Genomic DNA, 17899 nt, shown 5'->3' with positions numbered 1-17899 from the left:
CAGTAATTGTGCTCCATACCGCTGCTTTGCCTGTCGAAAACACCCCAAAGGAATACATCAGATGTATATCCATGCGTACATTGGATTGGATTGGAAAATGTCCCCTATAATTTCCAATGTCTATTTCGTGCCTCTTTCTCTGCGTTTTTGTTAAGAGATGCTGTTCTTACAGTACCTAATGTAATGGCACATAAAACTATTTGCAAATGGCGGCGGGGTGTGGCCCGCTTTTTGTTAACAATCAATGTTATAATGGAATCTCAGATTCAACATACATTACTGGATCCAGCCAGCAGATCGCAGAAAAACAACCGCAGGAAAAGCCCCAACAAATCCACATGTTTAAACTATAGTTAAAATAAGAACACAAGTTCATGCACACTTTTCCCACCCTCCATGGGAGCGATCACTCAGTTTACCAGTTTTACATGAACTATTTTACAAATCAGAATGGCTAGTTTCAACATTAATAATACCTAGAGTGGTTTAATTGTGATGAAACAACTACCGACTGTATGACTTATCCATTGCTAAATATCTGTTTCTCAATCGTAATCCATGGGGCATTCCTTCTATATTGATAGCCACTTGTCTAAATTCATGTTGACCTGGCAAACAGGCGATTTATAAACAAGTAACACTCTGGGAACGCATCTAATGCCTTCATGATTCATTCTGAAACACAAACAATTGAAATGCAAATCTATTGACCTTCTCATTAGTTCTCAGCATCCCAATAGATAACTCTTTCTATGTGTGGGCGGACTCTTAAATGCTCCTAAAACAACAGGCATGATGCTATATAAAACACTGACTTGTAGTCACTAACATATCATGATTGACCTGAGAGTTATTCTTTACGTTCTTCAAGAACATGCAGAGCAACTGATGATAAGAAAGAGCGAGGACAGTCTTCATGACTATCAAGACTTTTCTTGCCCTTTAAGAAACAGAATTACCATTCCAGGTAGACAAGACTTGATTTTATTGATAAAGTTTGTATTTCTTCCTCGAGGTGACCGGTACAAGGTTTGATTTGAAAAGAAAGAAATTCTAGACAATAAAAGGTGCACCTTAAATCTAAATTGTACACGTATGTTCTTTCTTGATGACATACCATTTGCAAATGAGCCAGCGGAAAATGGTACCAATAAAATTACAATTGATAAGAAAGAGAAACAAACATTTATTTTCAAGTCTCAAATATATTATGAAAAATAATTACAAAACGGATTTGTGTTGTAAAATAGAAATGTCTCTACTTTCAAATATTTGGGGCGTGCATGATTTTGGGTATTTTCGATCTATAGTTAGCAGTCCCCTCAAGTGTTGCTGTGCAGCTAGGTAGAATCACATGGCCTAGACATATTATCTTCTCAGTTGGCATCATAGATTATTTCATATTAATGGGAAGGGCATTAATGGGCCTTTGCAATGAACTCTAGCATCCAGTCTAGGAAACACGTCCTCATCGTTAGTCATACAAATCTATGTAAATACTGCACAATTCCATAAATAATTGATAAAAGTCCAGTTTTTAATATTTATATGGATCAAATAAGCATATTAAAAGCAAATTCAAAGCAATACAAAAAGGGAAACTAGATGTCTACCTATTTACTTTACATAAACGTAGACAAATATATCTCATACATAATTATTCTTTTTTCATACAAATTTCCCCCACCCAAAAATATAAACTTATTGATTTAGGTATGTACAGGTTTCTAGGAGTTCCTGGATTCTGAGAAAAAATGTGAGGTATAGCACCATGGAATATTGCACCTTAAGGGAATGTGCTCCTCGCACACATGTGAGCATGGCATCATGTTATTTGCAGCTTGGGTTGTGCTGTCCATGGTCTTCCAGTTTTGCCACCTGAGCTTTTGATGCCAACTGCAAATAACAGAGCTCTTCAACATCAATATATACAACGGGATTTTATTAGGATCTGACAACGGAATATGAGTCACTGGAAAAGAGAGCTTTCCCTATATAACATACACACTATCCTTGGACAGCCCGCTTGCATTTATTGCAAAGGAAGAGACAGATGCAGTTCAGAGACACATGCAAGTTTTGGAGGCGGACATGAAATAACAGTATAGTACATAGAATAATTACAGTTAATTAAACACACCTTCTTAGCACCTCTTTGTTGTAATGGAAGGAGCGCCATGACATTCATTGGTACAGCACCGAAAGAATCCGAAAGGGGCGGTCATAGAGTGGACCCTATCTTGTTGTTCTTTGCCACAGCATGTGATTTCCTTCATGAATTGCCAAATACGATTAAGTCATGTGATTCTGGCCCCACAAGGGCAACACGCATTTCTATTTAATGCATAACACAGCGAGACAGATGCTCTACACCATCCTTACTCAAAACTTGCACGTGGCACGAAGTGGGCTGGTGGCGGCCTAGGCGCACATTTGTTTCTTGGTATGTCCTTGCTCGAATATTAGCCAAGGAAACATGCAGGGCCCACTTCGAAACCAAATTTCTGGTTCTGGTCACCAAAGTCATTGATCATCACATCAGCAATAGGTAGTTGATCAATTTTAAGTGTGTTGATTTCAATTACTGTCCTTCCGTATCCTTTTCTCGTCTGCAATGAAAGAAATAACAGGGCGTGTTGGTTAAATGGCCACCATTTCAAAGTTATACATTTGCTTCCCTCCAGAAATGTAAGTTGCATCTGAATATCAGCAGGATTTTAACCATACAGTATCATAAGCTACCAATAAATTGTGTTGCTGCAAATCAAATTTCTGTCATTGAAAGCATCTAACATGCACATTTCCTTTCTACCATTTCGACATTTCTGCTCATGTGTCTCAGTTGATATAACACTGTAGGACATAGTACAACAGGTAATTGTGGGCACTGCAAGAAACATATAGCATGCCTTCTCAAATGGTATGGCTGCTCTTAGGCACAACATAACATCTTCCATGCATCCCTAGCATGCAACGTTATTAATTGCAGTCGCATGTGGTTTATTGGCCATGCTGCTGTTACAGTCCCACCCAGTACTACCTCAATAGGAGCCAAATATATATTTATTTGTATTTCAGGCCTATTATTTTCAATGTTAAAATGAAAAATAAGTGCGATTTTATAGATTTTAGATAAATATTCCGGTAACTGTTTTTTTTTTTGTTGCGAAATTACTTATTTTTCCGTTTACAAAGAGTTGTTCCGTGATGAGTTTGGGTGTATGAGTAACAGTGCAATCCTATGTGTAGACGTTAACAGAATGGTAAACGGATGGGGAAGAAAACAAGAAAGATCTGCACACGTGCATTCCACCTTCCACGCCAGAAGACTCTTCATAAAGCAATGAGTTTTCTTCTCTCTCACTGTGCCGTGGTATTATAATGTATGTCTCATGAGTGTGTTGAGTCGTGAAAAGATCCACAATCGAAGTTCTGTTCCTTTACGGTATTCCTCCAATTATTAGTGTTGTCAGCATGTGCACGTGTCATAATTGTGTTATGCGTAGTAGTTCATGAGGGTGGGCTACACTTTTGTAACCCAGCCTAAATACCCATGGTTCTTCTGGATCATCTAATGTTTAAACTCAGTAGAAAAACAATGAGCAACCACACCTATAGCCAGTTTTGCTGTTTATGCAGTATGGCATGGGGCAGAGGGTGATTATAAAGCTGTCAGAAATGATGTGCACTATGATTGCAGCGTGACCTAGAAAGAGAGAATGTGCTTCCTTTTGTACCAACCAGCAACGATGTGCCAATGTAAGTTATCTCCCTCTGATCTCAGTTGGTGCTCCTCAAAAGTCATGGAGACCTATTTGCTTATGTTCGTGTCATGACGCTGTCCCATCAATTTGTATCCGTATGTCTTACTCCACTCATTTCCCCGACTTCATGCAACAGCAATATCCCTTGATAATTATCTTGGGGGTTCTTCTCACAATTACTGCACTTGCCAAGGTTTTTAAATCTTGGTGCTATCAGGAGCTCCTTATGACCAAGAAGGCAGTTTCGAAGCATGAAATCTACCGACAAACCCTTGTGTGGAGATGGGATTTGTGGCTTCATAACTCTGCTGAACGAGGAATACACATTGCAACGAAACAACAACGCAAAGGTGACTAGATTTGATCTACGTTCAATGACGTGTACACTTGATGCAGGTGACTTTTTTATCTCTCTTTCTTATTATCCTTGTCTACTGTCTTCCCTCCCCTTTTTAAATGTGCTAGTCTGCACTATTCTTCTTACTGGTTTTATCCCTTAGAGTTCAAAATGTGTATCTATATTTCAATAGCTGAGCAATGTTATGGATTGTTTGACTGAACCTCTCACTTACAATAGCTCATAATGCCACACTTAGGGCCTAATTTACAAAAAATCTTTTCAATGGTACTTTCATTTTTTGTAAATCAACCCCTAGGTATTTTGCATTGTGGTGCTGCATGACATTGCATAAATACTCATACCTTTCCCCTTTTCCTATGCCCATCCCTGCACTCTTAACATTGTTGTAATCTTCTAATCTCTAATGAAATAACAAAAAACATTATTTGATAAACCCATTTTGCCACAAACTCCCTCTCTTCGCATTTGGAAAGTGCAGTAACCTTTCATTTGTTTCTTGCTGCACAAATAGCAAGACATAGAAAACCTGTTTGTCTGCTCAATTTTCTTTTCTTGGTTCCAAATCCTAAATATATAACTCTCGTATGTCTGTTCATTGGGAACTGAGCATGCGCACAGCCATCCTTACCCACGATGCCTGTCTACAAATCCAGATGTGGAAAGGGAACATTATCTCTGGACAGCCCTTACAAGATGGATCCCTGATGACACAGCCATTTTATCCTCAGATTTGAATCCTGACGATGCCCGGGGTAAAGCTACTGGCATTTAATAGGTTCTAGGCCAAATTTGGAACAAACCGTATGGGCTCTATTCCATATCGAGCTGGTGGAAAAAAACGAAGGGCTTGATTTACAAAAGCATTTTGGAATGGGAAAGTCCCTAAGTGTATCAATTTTACTCCATTACAATTTTTTTTTTTTAAATATGCATTGTGATAATAGCAGTTTTCTGCATTCCATATTACACAAGCAGACGTCGGTGTTAGTGATAACCTTTTAGGGAGTGTAGAAGCTGTTAGGCAATCTGGTCTCTTACGTTTCTTCTTTACCATCTCCATACTCCAGTATCAGCCGCAGAGTGCAGCAAAGCTTTCTATAGTCTAACCCACGCTTGTTTTACATCTTTCTTGAATTCCAATGAATGCATTCCTTCTATCCCTGAGTTATATTTCGGGTCTATATTGGTCTTCTTCAAAGAATTGTGTATGTTGCTTATACAAGGAATACATTATAAAGACATACGTCTGCATAGCAAAATGAATTCAGTGTTCGCTGTTTTGCCTTATATGTTACAATTTACTTTGCTGAAATGTTTAAACAGTATTCTATTCTATGCCTTTATAAAATGTGAAGCATGTCTCTTATTAATGTGCTTTTAAATTCAGAAGTAATTAAATCCATCCACATATTTCAAACCTCAGATCTCCGCATGGTCGAGCGCTGTTTCTTAACCAACATGACATGTTAGAACACGTATCAAGTACTTAAACTAATACTCACTGCACAGCCATCATGGAGTGCTTTGATGTAAGGATTATTGTCGTATGCCATCTCTTCATCATTGGATCCCAAGAACCGCAGTGCTTTGTCGTAGCTGTCAGCCGACGCATCGTGCCACGCCACCGACTGGTGACACTGGTAAGTGAAGTTTTGCCGGGCCGAGGCACTCAGTAGTTTGAGGAACGTCATCTGCACTGAATTAATCGAGTTGCCTTCAACATCTACATATGAGAGCTGCAAATAAACAGAAACAGATCCGTACTGAGTTTCCATGTTTTCTATACTAGAACATACAACTCTTCAAACAGTTGCCAAAAGCTCCATTAGTATCTAAACATTTTTGTTTAAATAACACATGCTATACTAAAACTTTCTTGTTAAAGTTAAGTCTACTGCCAATATGAAAGTTAGTAATTTACAGGCACACTAAATAGCATTTGCCTACATGCACCTTTCATCGATCAAGTAAACTACACATTAATAAAATTGTCAAAGCAAGTGTGTGCCTATTTTTCTACATCACAATGCTTTCACAGCTTTGCAACTGATTAGTCATTGAAAACATGTATGTGCATATATATATATATATATATATATATATATATATATATATATATATATATATTAGGGCAGTGGTCGCCGCCCTATAGTTAAGGTGAGTCAGACTCCCATAGGAACCCCTCAAAATTCTATTGTTAATAACTTTTGATTTGAGTAACAGATATGACTAAAATTTTGAAAGTGATTAAGGACTCCCCCCCCAGACTGCAAAGTTGCGTAAAGATTTGTTAACAAATCAAAAGGTTATTAAGACAAAACATTTTATTTTTCCAAAAGTGCACTCTACTTCCCATTCATTTTCTCATAGACAAACAAGGTACATTTTTGCCAAAGTGCACAGCCCAAACCGCTGGGCGGATTTGGACCAGTTCCGAAACAACTTGGGCACAAACTGTTGACTTGCGATCCATGCATGGTTTGGGGTTATTCTGTGCACTAGTTTTTTAAATATTTGCCCCCTTCTGAAAAATATATAGCAATATCTCTGGTATTTACCCAACACCGGGTATATTTAGAAATGAAACAGCTGCCATCTTGTTTCTCTCTCGATGCAAGAGATAACCTCGGTTATAGCCGAGGATATGGGAAAATGAAACACAGGAAAAAAGCTATTTACAGGTAAAAAAACATGCACATGCCATGAGGCTAGAGGTGGGGAAGAGGGGAGTGGTTAGAGGGTACCAAATGAAACTTGGGAGTTGTAGGGCATCTAGGCACTGAGTTTGCAAAATAAAGCTTTCTATAACCTCGAATAGCTGACATCTTAAAGCAAACTGTGTCACAGAAACAGCATGTGTTGTGGGGGAAAGGGAGAGGGCAGGGGAGGTGAGGATGCCATCTGGTGAGCAGGGAGAGCTGGCATAGATGAGGGGGGTACCACTTGATGAGAACCTGGGGGGAAGGAAAGCATTTATTTCTTTTTCAGTCATTTTTCCGATATTCAGGCTATTAAGGACTACGGACAGCCAAGGGTATGTGTAGTTATGTGTAGTTCAGTACCTGCAGTTACATTTTTATTTTGAAGGTATTTTTACATACTATAGTGACATTGAGGGTGAAAAATCTGCCCATGGTCAGTGACAATTGCCATCCAGGTCTCTCATTCATGACGTAACCAGGACAGACCCTGCTTTAGCATCCAAATTATTATTATTTTTTTTTTTTTAAAGTGTGCTACTGTCAGTCCTTGAATGTTTTGCACTGAGAGGCAATTATTTTCCTTTTGCTGAATTTCATTTTGGTATTTGTAGTCTCCCAGCCAATAATCAGTCAATAATACAAAATAAAATAGATATTTTTAGAGCAACACTGGGCTTCCCATCCTGGCAGTAACTTGGACGAACCCTGATTAGCTTCATAGCGAAGAAGGGGTCAGCGCCCTACGGCCATGTTGCCTAATAAATGAGCTCACCGTGCATGACCACTTAGAGAAACATGGCCTAAGGGGGGTGGTTCCTTCCTCACTTTAAAACTAAGCAGGGTCGGTTCGTGTTGCTGCATGGGTGGGAAGAAGTTCACAGTCCAGAATGCAGTGTGTTTTCTTCGTTTCCAATATCTCATAACACACGGCATCCAAATTTTTATTTTTTAAACTGTGCTACTGTCAGTCCTTGAAAGTCTTGCACTCCGAGACAATTTGTTTGCCTTTGTTGATTTTCATTCTGGTATTTGTAGTCTCACAGTCAAGGTGGGGGGAATAATGCCACAATTGCACACTTTTTGCCTAACATAGTTCTATAAGGACTTATATATTAGAGTCCCACTATCCTATGTGTATAAAGCAGAGTATTGTTGAAAGCCAGACATGGGGATGAGGAGGGGAAATGATGAGAGGGTAGGTAAGTAATAAGTATTTGCCCACATTGTGGCAAGAGAGTTTGCAATCCTGGACACTGGTGCTGTTACTTTACCCTGATTGTGGCTGCTTTTCAGGGCACCAGTAAAGGACACATGTGGGTGGACAGCATAACTTTTTTTCAGAGGGCGGACTCAACCCCTTGTTTTTTTTTTTAGGATAACAAGCTTGCTCAAGTATTTGGATACCAGGATTTTACTCATGTTCACAGTGCAGCCGCTCACCCACAAGACCACAAGCACTTGTTTGGTATTAGTATTTTGTTTACCAGGGAATATTTCATGACAGATTGCTGGGTTTTAAAGGTGAGCACCTTTTTTTTATTTTGCCAGCATATTTATTGGAACATTTGCTCTTTCGGGTTATTTTCCTGATGCTCATTAAAAGTCCAATGCTATTGTGTCTTGGGAAAGTCAAATTAACTGCATTTGTATATTTGTACATTTCACTTTAAGAGATATGTTCACTTACTGGGTGTATATTCATTGGTGCTGGCTTTTGATTTTTGCTATGGTTGCCGAAAATACCTGGGCATACGTTATTCTTGCAGCCAGTCATTTTCTTCCCATTTCTGTGCTGCTTAAATGTGGTTAGTTGGGGTTGTGCAATGTATGACAACAGTCAGCAGGAGACCGGCCATGAAATAAGGGGCTTGGAGCACACTGCTAAAGTGTTTGGTCCATGACAAATAATGTAACCTCACTGCGCATTCCCTAAAAATATTCTCAAAGCCTGCAATCTTTTATACATAAAAATAACACTGTAAAGACACATCAGTTTGTGATTGATGAAAGTCTTTGAGCGATGGGTATCGAGTCTTTTAAAATATAGTGTTGTCACACCCACAGGCCATGGCAGAAGGCCATGGCTAACGGTCTGGAAGCATTCGAAAATTCTATAGAATAACAAAACCCTTAAAATTCAAGGAAACAACTTTAGTGGCAAGGACGTTAAGGTGAGCAATACATTGTAACAAAACCTTTGAAATTCAAGGAACATACTTTAGTTGCAGGGATGTTAAGGTGAGTACTTAATGCAACAAAACCCCTGAAATTCAACTAAAGCCACCTTAACGTTGCACCTCCTGCTGCGCAGCATATGACTGCAACGATGACATCACAATGACATCACTGATGGCATCACTAATTACATGTTGTATGAAAACACTGATGACATTACAAATCACATTAAAATATACAGGGGGCATGGCCAAAAGATGTACAAACTGATCAAGGTCAAAGGCCATGGCTAGTGGCCCATTTATATGTTAGAATATACAGCCAAAGATTGTGGCCACTGGTCCATAGCTAGTCAGTGTATATAACATACAGTGGACATGTGTGAAAGCTGTATCCACTGGTTAAGGCCAACATCTATGGTTGATAGCTTGCTAGTGTTTTACAATATTCAGTGCACATGGGTGAAGGTTATGACCACTGTCCTTCATAACTGAAGGCCATTACTAGCACCCATTCATGTGTTACAATATATTTGGCCATGCACACTGACCATGACTGAAGGCGACACAAAGTCCACAATTCACAAGTCTGACAACAGTACACAATTTTGACTAAAACTGAATATAGTATAGAAATGCATACATGTGAAATGCATAATTTCGAGTTTAGCAGTGCAGTAAAAAAAAAAGTGCTAATACCTGTATGAACACTTTTTTTGGCTGGAACATAATTACTGTCACTTTTACTGCACTGCCGAATTCTGAGTATGACCTTGAAGTGAAGGATTTACATCCACTTTGTTAGGTAGAATTTCATTTTTGTGCAAGATTTTCCCCACTTATTAGTACCCCAGCACTTTTTTGCTGAACTCTTGGATTTTTGATCAGGTATCCTGAGTGAGTGGCAACCTTTTTCCCCACCCACTCAGTCTTTTACTCTACCTCAGGGAACCTTTATCAACCCTTTAGGTTGTATCATTTTGAAGTCATGCTTTCCTCCAACTTTCAATGCTTCCACAATGTATTATTGCAGCTTCTTGTGATAAGTACTGTTTCCAAGGATAGGGGATACTTTCTATCCAACCTAACTTTTATTTTCTGGAATCAGCATACCCAACATTATGTATCCCCTTGTCCACTTCTCCTGTAACTTTCTAGTTACTAAGTGGCTGTTGGCAGTGGATATTTTCTAATTATTTTTTGTGAAATGTACAGACGGGCTGCTGTCACAGTTCTTGTAGGGGAGACATGGTTCATCACTTTACAAACAATGGTGCCTGTCTTCTTTTTTCTGCAACTCTTCATGACTTTTCCTTTCTTGAGTCTTCTTCTGCCTTGCTGGGTGGGGTAAGTCCCGCTCACTCTTTTGTCTTTGCCAGGCTCCCATTGGGAATCCCGTCTGAGGGCACCAGCATGTCTGGAAGAACAGAAAGCTGGGAGTACACCAAAACACCATAGGTCGTTGTCCTCCAGTTTGTCTGCTTGAATCCAGTTCTGACTGGGAGGCTGGCAGTTCCCTTGGAACAGCCACCACCCATAGTTTGAATGTGGCATGACTGCTGATTGGGCGGGTTCCTGCATAATAGCCAGGGCCCTGGGGCAGAAGAAGAGAGTCGGCCAATGGAACAAAGAAACCAGGAAAGAAGAAGAACATCTGCAGCCACATCCAGCAACCACCAGTGACTGCTGCTTCTCCAACCTTCTATTCTGATCACCAGGGAAGATCCAGTCTGGATGACATCCTCCCTGGATTGGTGTGCCTTACCAGTCTCAAGACAACCTGCATTTTGAGCCATCATACTGTAGTCGCACCAAGGAAACGTTGCCTTAGTGCAAACAAGAATTGATAGAAAACGTGTTTGCAAGTCAATTTCTGTCCTGTGCTAATTCAAGGCAAAACTGTTTGTACCAATGCAAAGTATCTGTGATCGTGCGCCAGGTATCTTACTCACATGCAGTGATACATTCTAATCTTGTGTTTTCATGTAACTTGCATATGTTCATTTCACATATTAGTGTGATGCAGGCAGGGTGTGATGGTTATATGGTATATAATCATAAGCTGCAGCTGTTTCTTGATTTGCAAAAGATATTGGAACATCGACTTCACTGTGTCCTAACAGAGACCATTTAGTTTCTTTCTAGCACAATAAATCATGTCATGCCAACGAGTATTATTGTATCAGGGATTTGACATTCTAGTGAATATGTATCTTGATCAAAAGATATGGTAAACATAAATGTCTTACCAGTTTTCCTCTCTTAAATTCACTAAACCAAGTACCAGGGTTTTCCTTTGGCCAAGATGATAGTCTGACCTGTTATAAAAAAAAATATGAAATTACATTTTTCATTAAGACTTTGTATTTCACATGCATTTCTATTCTATATGACTATTCTATGTGTCACTGTGCACACAGGCTCTGTAGTAAAAAGGTCATTCAGGAACATTGCATGGAAATTCGCAATGCTATGGTATGCAAAAACAAAACTTTAATGCAAACGTTTAACAGTTGTATAGTCATGCTCTTTAACAACCAGTTTTCCTGTCAAGTATGCTGGAAAAGGAGCCGAACACTTGAAAGATGGGGTAAACTATGTATATATATATATATATATATATATATATATATATATATATATATATATACTCAGTGAAAAAAACATTGTTAAAGGGACACTCTGGTTAAGTTGCACTAATAAAAGCTTATGCAATTCAGTAAAAAAGAATTGTTAAAGGAAAGTTATGGTTATAAATAAATCAGAAAACCCCCAGAAAATCACCAGTTATGGTAAGCTAAGCAATCACAATTTGTGCCACTACTGTGCACTGCTAAGACTAACGCACATCAAAGATGGCATCACAAATGTCATTGATAAGTTGAGCAACTACATAATTACAGGACTGCCATATCTATATGACTACAACTACCATAGTCCCTTGCAGCAGAATCAACATTGATTGATTAAGCCTGCACTGGCTTGGTACCCAGTAAATTTATCGCAAACATTACAGAGTGGTACATAACAGAGCTGAAACACACTGAAAAAATGTAATAAATATATAAAGGGTAGTGGAGTAAGGGGTTAACATGGGTCTGGATGCGGTTGGGGTGGCATTATATGGGGGAAAATCAGGGGTTGGGGGGACACCCCAAATGAAAAAAGAAAAAAAAATCAGTATTTTTCTGTGTTTTGACTGCGATCAAATGTACCACTCTGTAATCTCTGTCAGTAAAATGACATATAACGCACTGAGTCTTTGCTGTAAGTGAAACTGCCTCCCTGATGACTTGATAAGCACAGAAACCAATCGGAGGAGAACATCAGTAGCTGTGGAGGTGAATTTTGCAGGGAAACAGAGTGTGCCCCTTCCATCCAGTGCTGTGTGCATATATATATATATATATATATATATATATATATATATATATATATATATATATATGCCCTATAGTTAAGGTGAGTCGAAACCTGAAAACATTAATGAATTGCTAAAACAAAGGTATTAAGAAAACAAAAAAAAAACAAAGTTGCAGCCTAGTCCCCATTCATTTTCCCATAGACAAAAAAGGTCAATTTTTGCCGGACTGTACATGCTCAAACCTCTGGACGGATTTGGAGAGGTGAGAAACAACTTGGGCACGAAGAGTTGGAAATATTCTGTTCAGTAGCTTTCTATAAATTTGATGGAGAAGCGGGAGCCCCTTTCTCCAAAATAGATCGCTATATCTCAGGTAAATTATCAAGAAATCATGTGTTTATAAATGAAAGCCACCATCTTTTTTTTTTCTATCAATGAGAGAGATAGACGCAGCCTTAGCCAAGGGTGACAAAAAGAAACCTAGAAATTAATAACATTTGCAGGTCAAAAACATGCAAATGCCATCAGGCTAGAGGTGGGCGGGTGGAGAGGACACCAAGTGAAATTTGATAGTTGGAGGTCGTCTATGGACTGAGTTTACAGCACAAAGCTTTTCTGTAGCCTTGGTTATCAGAAAGAATAGCCACAACTACCCGACATCTCAACTGAAGGTGCATCACAGAAATGATGAGTGTTATGGGAGGAATGGTAGAGAATAGAGGAGGTGAGGAAGTCATCAGTGGAGTGGAGGAGGTGGCATAGATGATGGGGCACTTGGTGAAGGCCTGGGAGAGCAGGAAAGCACTTCTTTCCACAGTTTTTTCAGATAGCTGAAACAAGCTATTTTATTGTATAGCCGCGGGTATACAGCATGATGCCAGGCATACATGGCCACCTTAACGTATTGTGTCAGTTGATTGGTTGCCGCTGTACACACGGCTATGCACATAGCCGGGGGTATTCACTAACACATTTCTGTGCAATAATCATATTATTCTGTGGATGTTAGACCACACAATTATACTTGTGTTTCTGATTGAATGCCCTCACCTCTACCTTTGTGTCTTTTGAGCTTTGAATGGTTGGCAATGTGTGTTTTTGAGTTTGTAAAATATTTACCTGCGGCTACAAGAGGGTATGCTCATAGCCGAAGGACTTGATTTTTTGGGCAGAGGTGGGCCTGCCGGTATTGAATCCAGTAGTTTTTTAAAATATTTGACAGAGAAGTGCTTGCACCCTTCTCTGAAACGTATAGCTATATCTCCCATGGTACATTGCAGCACACAGGCTTTTCAGGACTGAAAAGTCACAATTTTTTGTTGTCCAATGCAAGAGATATTTGCGGGTATTTAAGGTAATATTTCAAAAGGTTTTTAAAAAAATGCCATTTGGAGGAGGAAATAGAAGGAAATGTCATCAGTTTAGAGTTGGGGAGGGGGAACGAGGACACCATGTTAAATTCGGGAATTGTGGGGTGGTGGAGGCTGGGGTGAAGTTCAGAGCTCAAACGTTTTTTGCTAAATTCAAGGTTATTTTGTAATATGCAGGGATATTTTTGAAAGTATGTCACACTTAGAATGGCCATAAACATTTTTGCGGTTATGGGAAAAAAGATTTTTAAAAAGAGGGATAAAATTAATACAAAAAAGTCAAATTTTACAGCTGCAGTGCGGTGTAGGGTAACCTATTGGGGCAACGTGTCAAAGTGTACAATTTGGCCCTGGCCAATGACTAAGAAGGCTGTGCTCACTGGCTAGGGCCGAGCCCAAAAGACATGTAAAGTGACAATGGCTGAATGTTGTGGCCACCTAGTGGGACCAAAAGAAACAAATTGAGGGAAAATTTATAGTGGACATGGACAAAGGCAGTGGCCCTGGCCATGGGCGAAGCCTGTTGCTAGTGGTCTGGTAGAGTTTTAAAATATGCAGAGGGCGTGGCTGAAGGCTGTGCTCACTGGCCCCAGCCAAAGGCCTACGTGGTGGGCACGAAAGACATGTATAGAGGCCATGGCCGAATGCCGTGTCGACCTAAGGGGTCCAAAAGAAGCATATTGGGGGAACATTTACAATGGACACCGCTGCAGGTCATCACCACTATCCATGGTCGAAGTCCATGGCTAGTGGCCCGGTAGTGCTTCAAAATACACAGTGGGCATGGCCATTGCTTGTGGGCCTGAAAGACATTTGAAGTGACCACAGAGGAAGGCTATTGCCACCATTGCCACCTAGTGGGTCGAAAAGAAATATATTGAGGGAACATGTACAATTAAGCTGGTCATGACTTCCCACATCCGCTGAATTTCAATGGTTTTTCTGCGTTAAATCTGAACAACTTAACTGCACCTTAACTAGGGTTCTTTCAGCGTATATATATATGTATATTGCACTTTATGTAAGACATGCACTTGGCACTTTATAGCAAAAAGACAACCAGCACTTTAGAAACCAGGACCAGTTCATTTGGAACAATGTATTTGGGCTGGTGCAGTCTTGTAATTTTGCACAGAGCAGTACATCTAATTCTTATGTTCCATTAAACCTCACAGCATATGTCTAATTGAGGAATGCTAGCAACATCCTTTGTTTATTTCTCTGCTCATAATTAAATCTAATAATGGGTTCTGTGTGAATATCAGAATACCGCATCTGATTCAAACAGGCGCATGTTTGATCCAGCAATACACTTGGTCACGGCAGGAAAAGGTCACACACACACGGTGTTTTCAATGTGCAAATATTTTTGAGGCTGCAACTAAAAGTCACGGAAGCGGAATGAGAACCTTTATATGCATTAAGAGTTTTATCATGCTCTGAATATGTTTACTTTCCCATTTGGCATGAAACGCACTAAGCGCTAATTATTCATGAGGTTATGTTATTTATAATATGTGAGTTGTTAAACTATTTATTATTTCAGTTTAACGATTGAGCAAGTGCTAAAAATGCATGTAAATATCGCTGATAAAGGAGACTTATATACTAAGAAGCATTTTCAATGTGCACAAATGTTGCAGTAATTACAAAGCTTTTTATACATTTAAAGATGTCTGCCTTTGAAATGTGGTAAAAGCACCGTGTGTGAAATGGATACATTCTATCCTATACAGAGATCATAGAGACTAAGAACCCTTTTTAAAGTCACCTTGTTTATGTTTGCACTTTTAAACGTGATCAAGCGGTCTGTGCACCGTGAAACGCGTCGTTCTGGATTCTTTCCTTGCCATGCTGACATTTAATAAAGCACTGTTAGTCTGGTAAAAACTTTGGACTGTGTTTTGCCTCTGTGCAGAGAGTCACCAACACTTTCTCTGCTGTTCTTGGGAGTGCACTCCACTGGTTAAGCTTTTCCAGGTTCCATTCTGGTTCTGGGAAATTGGTTTTCCCCCTTTTTCCGAATATATATATATATATATATATATATATATATTGGAACAGTCCATTGGTACAGTCCATTTGAGCCAAGTCATACATTCCACAATATATATATATATATTCACTGGGAGCAAAAGCAGTAATTTGAAAGACGACTGCATATAAGTACTCACTGGCATTTTAGATATGGCTGCATAGCCCCATATTTTGCACAAATTTACCTCAGAAGGTTGTTCCCTCATTTACGTAAAATATTTCACAGTCAGATGAGGGGACTGCCCCCGGCTTCAACCCAAGTCTAATTAAGATCAATGTTCCTCATTCAAGTGATGAACACTGTGGTCAGTCATTGTTGGTCGTCTACAATGTTTGCTCACTTAGGGTTGATTTTGGCAGAGGGGTCATTGCATCCTATGAACCCTATGGGTGCCTACCCTACCCCAGGGACTGCAGACAATGTTCATTCATACCCAAAGCAGACACAGGCATCCCCTGAAAAAACATATAGAGCAGCAGCTGATGTCAATGCTCTATTGGCCTCATTACGAGGTTGGCGGTAACCTGCCAGTGCCACTGGCAGGTTTCTGCCAACCCGTAACACAGTTTCTACCACCTGAGATACAGGCGGCCAGGTCACATAGAGTCTCATAGGACTCTGTGGGAGTAGGGAGACGGATGTGCACAGGTCCCACAGATCCCCTGTGAAAACTGTGCCTATCGGGGCAAATGCAGCTGGCAGGTCAAACCCTGCCGGGTGCAGGGGCCCTGGTAGGCACAGTTGTAGTCTGCTGTTCAGGAATGGTTGCCGGTACATTGCTACCAGTGCCCTTATTTCTGAACCGGCAGACTTGTAATGAGGCTCATACAACAACAGTTTACTTTGAAGGGTGTGGGACCCAAGCCATGCAAGGAGTATGCAAGTCCGAGACAGCAGCCATTTTAGCAGGTGAAGTGACCTTGCAACTCTGTGAAAAGGCTGGGATAGTCTTCAGATTCCACACTGTGGATTGAGCATCATCCACACTGCTAAGCATCCGAAATGCGAAGCAAGTGTAATTCCTGGAGGCATATGCACGGCCCTTGGCACGAGATGCTCTATATCAATGGCCTACAATGACACAACGTGACTTTAATATGCTGGCCCTCTGGTATATACACTATATTTTAGCCTATTCTGGAATTCAACCATCAAGTGTATTGGTCTGATAGGCACAGAGCTATGTGCCATTTAGTTAAAAAGGGCCTGTGGAATGGATGCTGATTAAAATCTATCAGAACTGACAAAAGTATTTCGGTTTTAAAGGTAATCTTAGTAGTAAAAGCGTGCCAGATGTTGAATACTAGATTCACCAAAAGCGCTACTGGGAAGGGGATGAGAGGAATTGTTTTGATGGCTTAGGTTCTAAAAGGTGATTCCATGAAAACAAATTAAACACAGTCACAGATTAGGTGTGAATTTAGAACCAGTAATTGTCTTTACAGCGAGGATGCAACATACTATATATTATGGATATCATGAATCAAGTTAAATGTACTCATAGAATCAGTAGTAGATTATGTTTTGTTCTTGAGTTAGCATTTCAAAGCCCCTGATGAAAACCCTACTTACTCCTTCAGACTTCTTGTCAGCATAGATGCAAGTTTCTCCTCCTGATGTGAAATTGCAGTACACTTTGAAGGAATCTCCCGAACAACCTTGGTTAGGATCAATCCAATATTCACCTAATGGGACAGTAGCAGACAAAAGACATGCTGAAAAGGTTGGGAGTAAATATCTCAGTGTCAAATTAAAAGAAAGTCAATAGAAAGGAAGAAGGGTAGAATTCCTATGACTTCAGTGCTTCCAGATCTGAGAACAAAATAGAGTCAAGCTAGCAATCAGTCTTGGAAACACGATAACGTAATCACAGGAAGTGGAGGAGGGGCTCAACAACTATTAGGCTGTCAAAACGAAATTTAGCAGGACATATATGTGGTCCTATTTTATAAACAGAACAGTCTGTGGAGATCTTTAACTTCTGGGCTTCTTCTGGGCTCCTACACCCGAAAAGTGTTTAACTGAATAACTGCTTGTCCCACTATTCATCTTTTTAGATATGTTGACAGATCACCCTAGGTAAAGACTTCACTTGCTATAATCTGTATAAGTAGCTCACTAGGTTA

At 39.8% G+C, this 17899-nt stretch overlaps 1 protein-coding gene across 4 annotated transcripts in view; it reads right to left on the bottom strand.

The window, feature by feature from the left end:
* Positions 1-968: 968 nt before the first annotated feature.
* Positions 969-17899, bottom strand: part of COL11A1 (collagen type XI alpha 1 chain) — a 381664-nt gene continuing 364733 nt past the window's right edge. For all 4 annotated transcript variants that reach the window (XM_069641554.1, XM_069641555.1, XM_069641557.1 and 1 more), the window contains 4 exons: positions 17346-17458; positions 11251-11319; positions 5628-5861; positions 969-2609 (listed from right to left, as the gene is read on the bottom strand). In XM_069641554.1, coding sequence (XP_069497655.1) covers positions 2463-2609; positions 5628-5861; positions 11251-11319; positions 17346-17458 — 563 coding nt within the window. In that variant the 3' untranslated portion in view covers positions 969-2462. The remainder of the gene's footprint in view (positions 2610-5627; positions 5862-11250; positions 11320-17345; positions 17459-17899) is intronic.

Source organism: Ambystoma mexicanum, chromosome 1q (genome assembly GCF_040938575.1).
Source record: "Ambystoma mexicanum isolate Mex_15411 chromosome 1q, UKY_AmexF1_1, whole genome shotgun sequence".
Lineage (NCBI taxonomy): Eukaryota > Metazoa > Chordata > Amphibia > Caudata > Ambystomatidae > Ambystoma > Ambystoma mexicanum.
The sequence above is the reverse complement of the archived record's forward strand: the minus strand, read 5'-3'. Positions and strand labels throughout refer to the sequence as shown.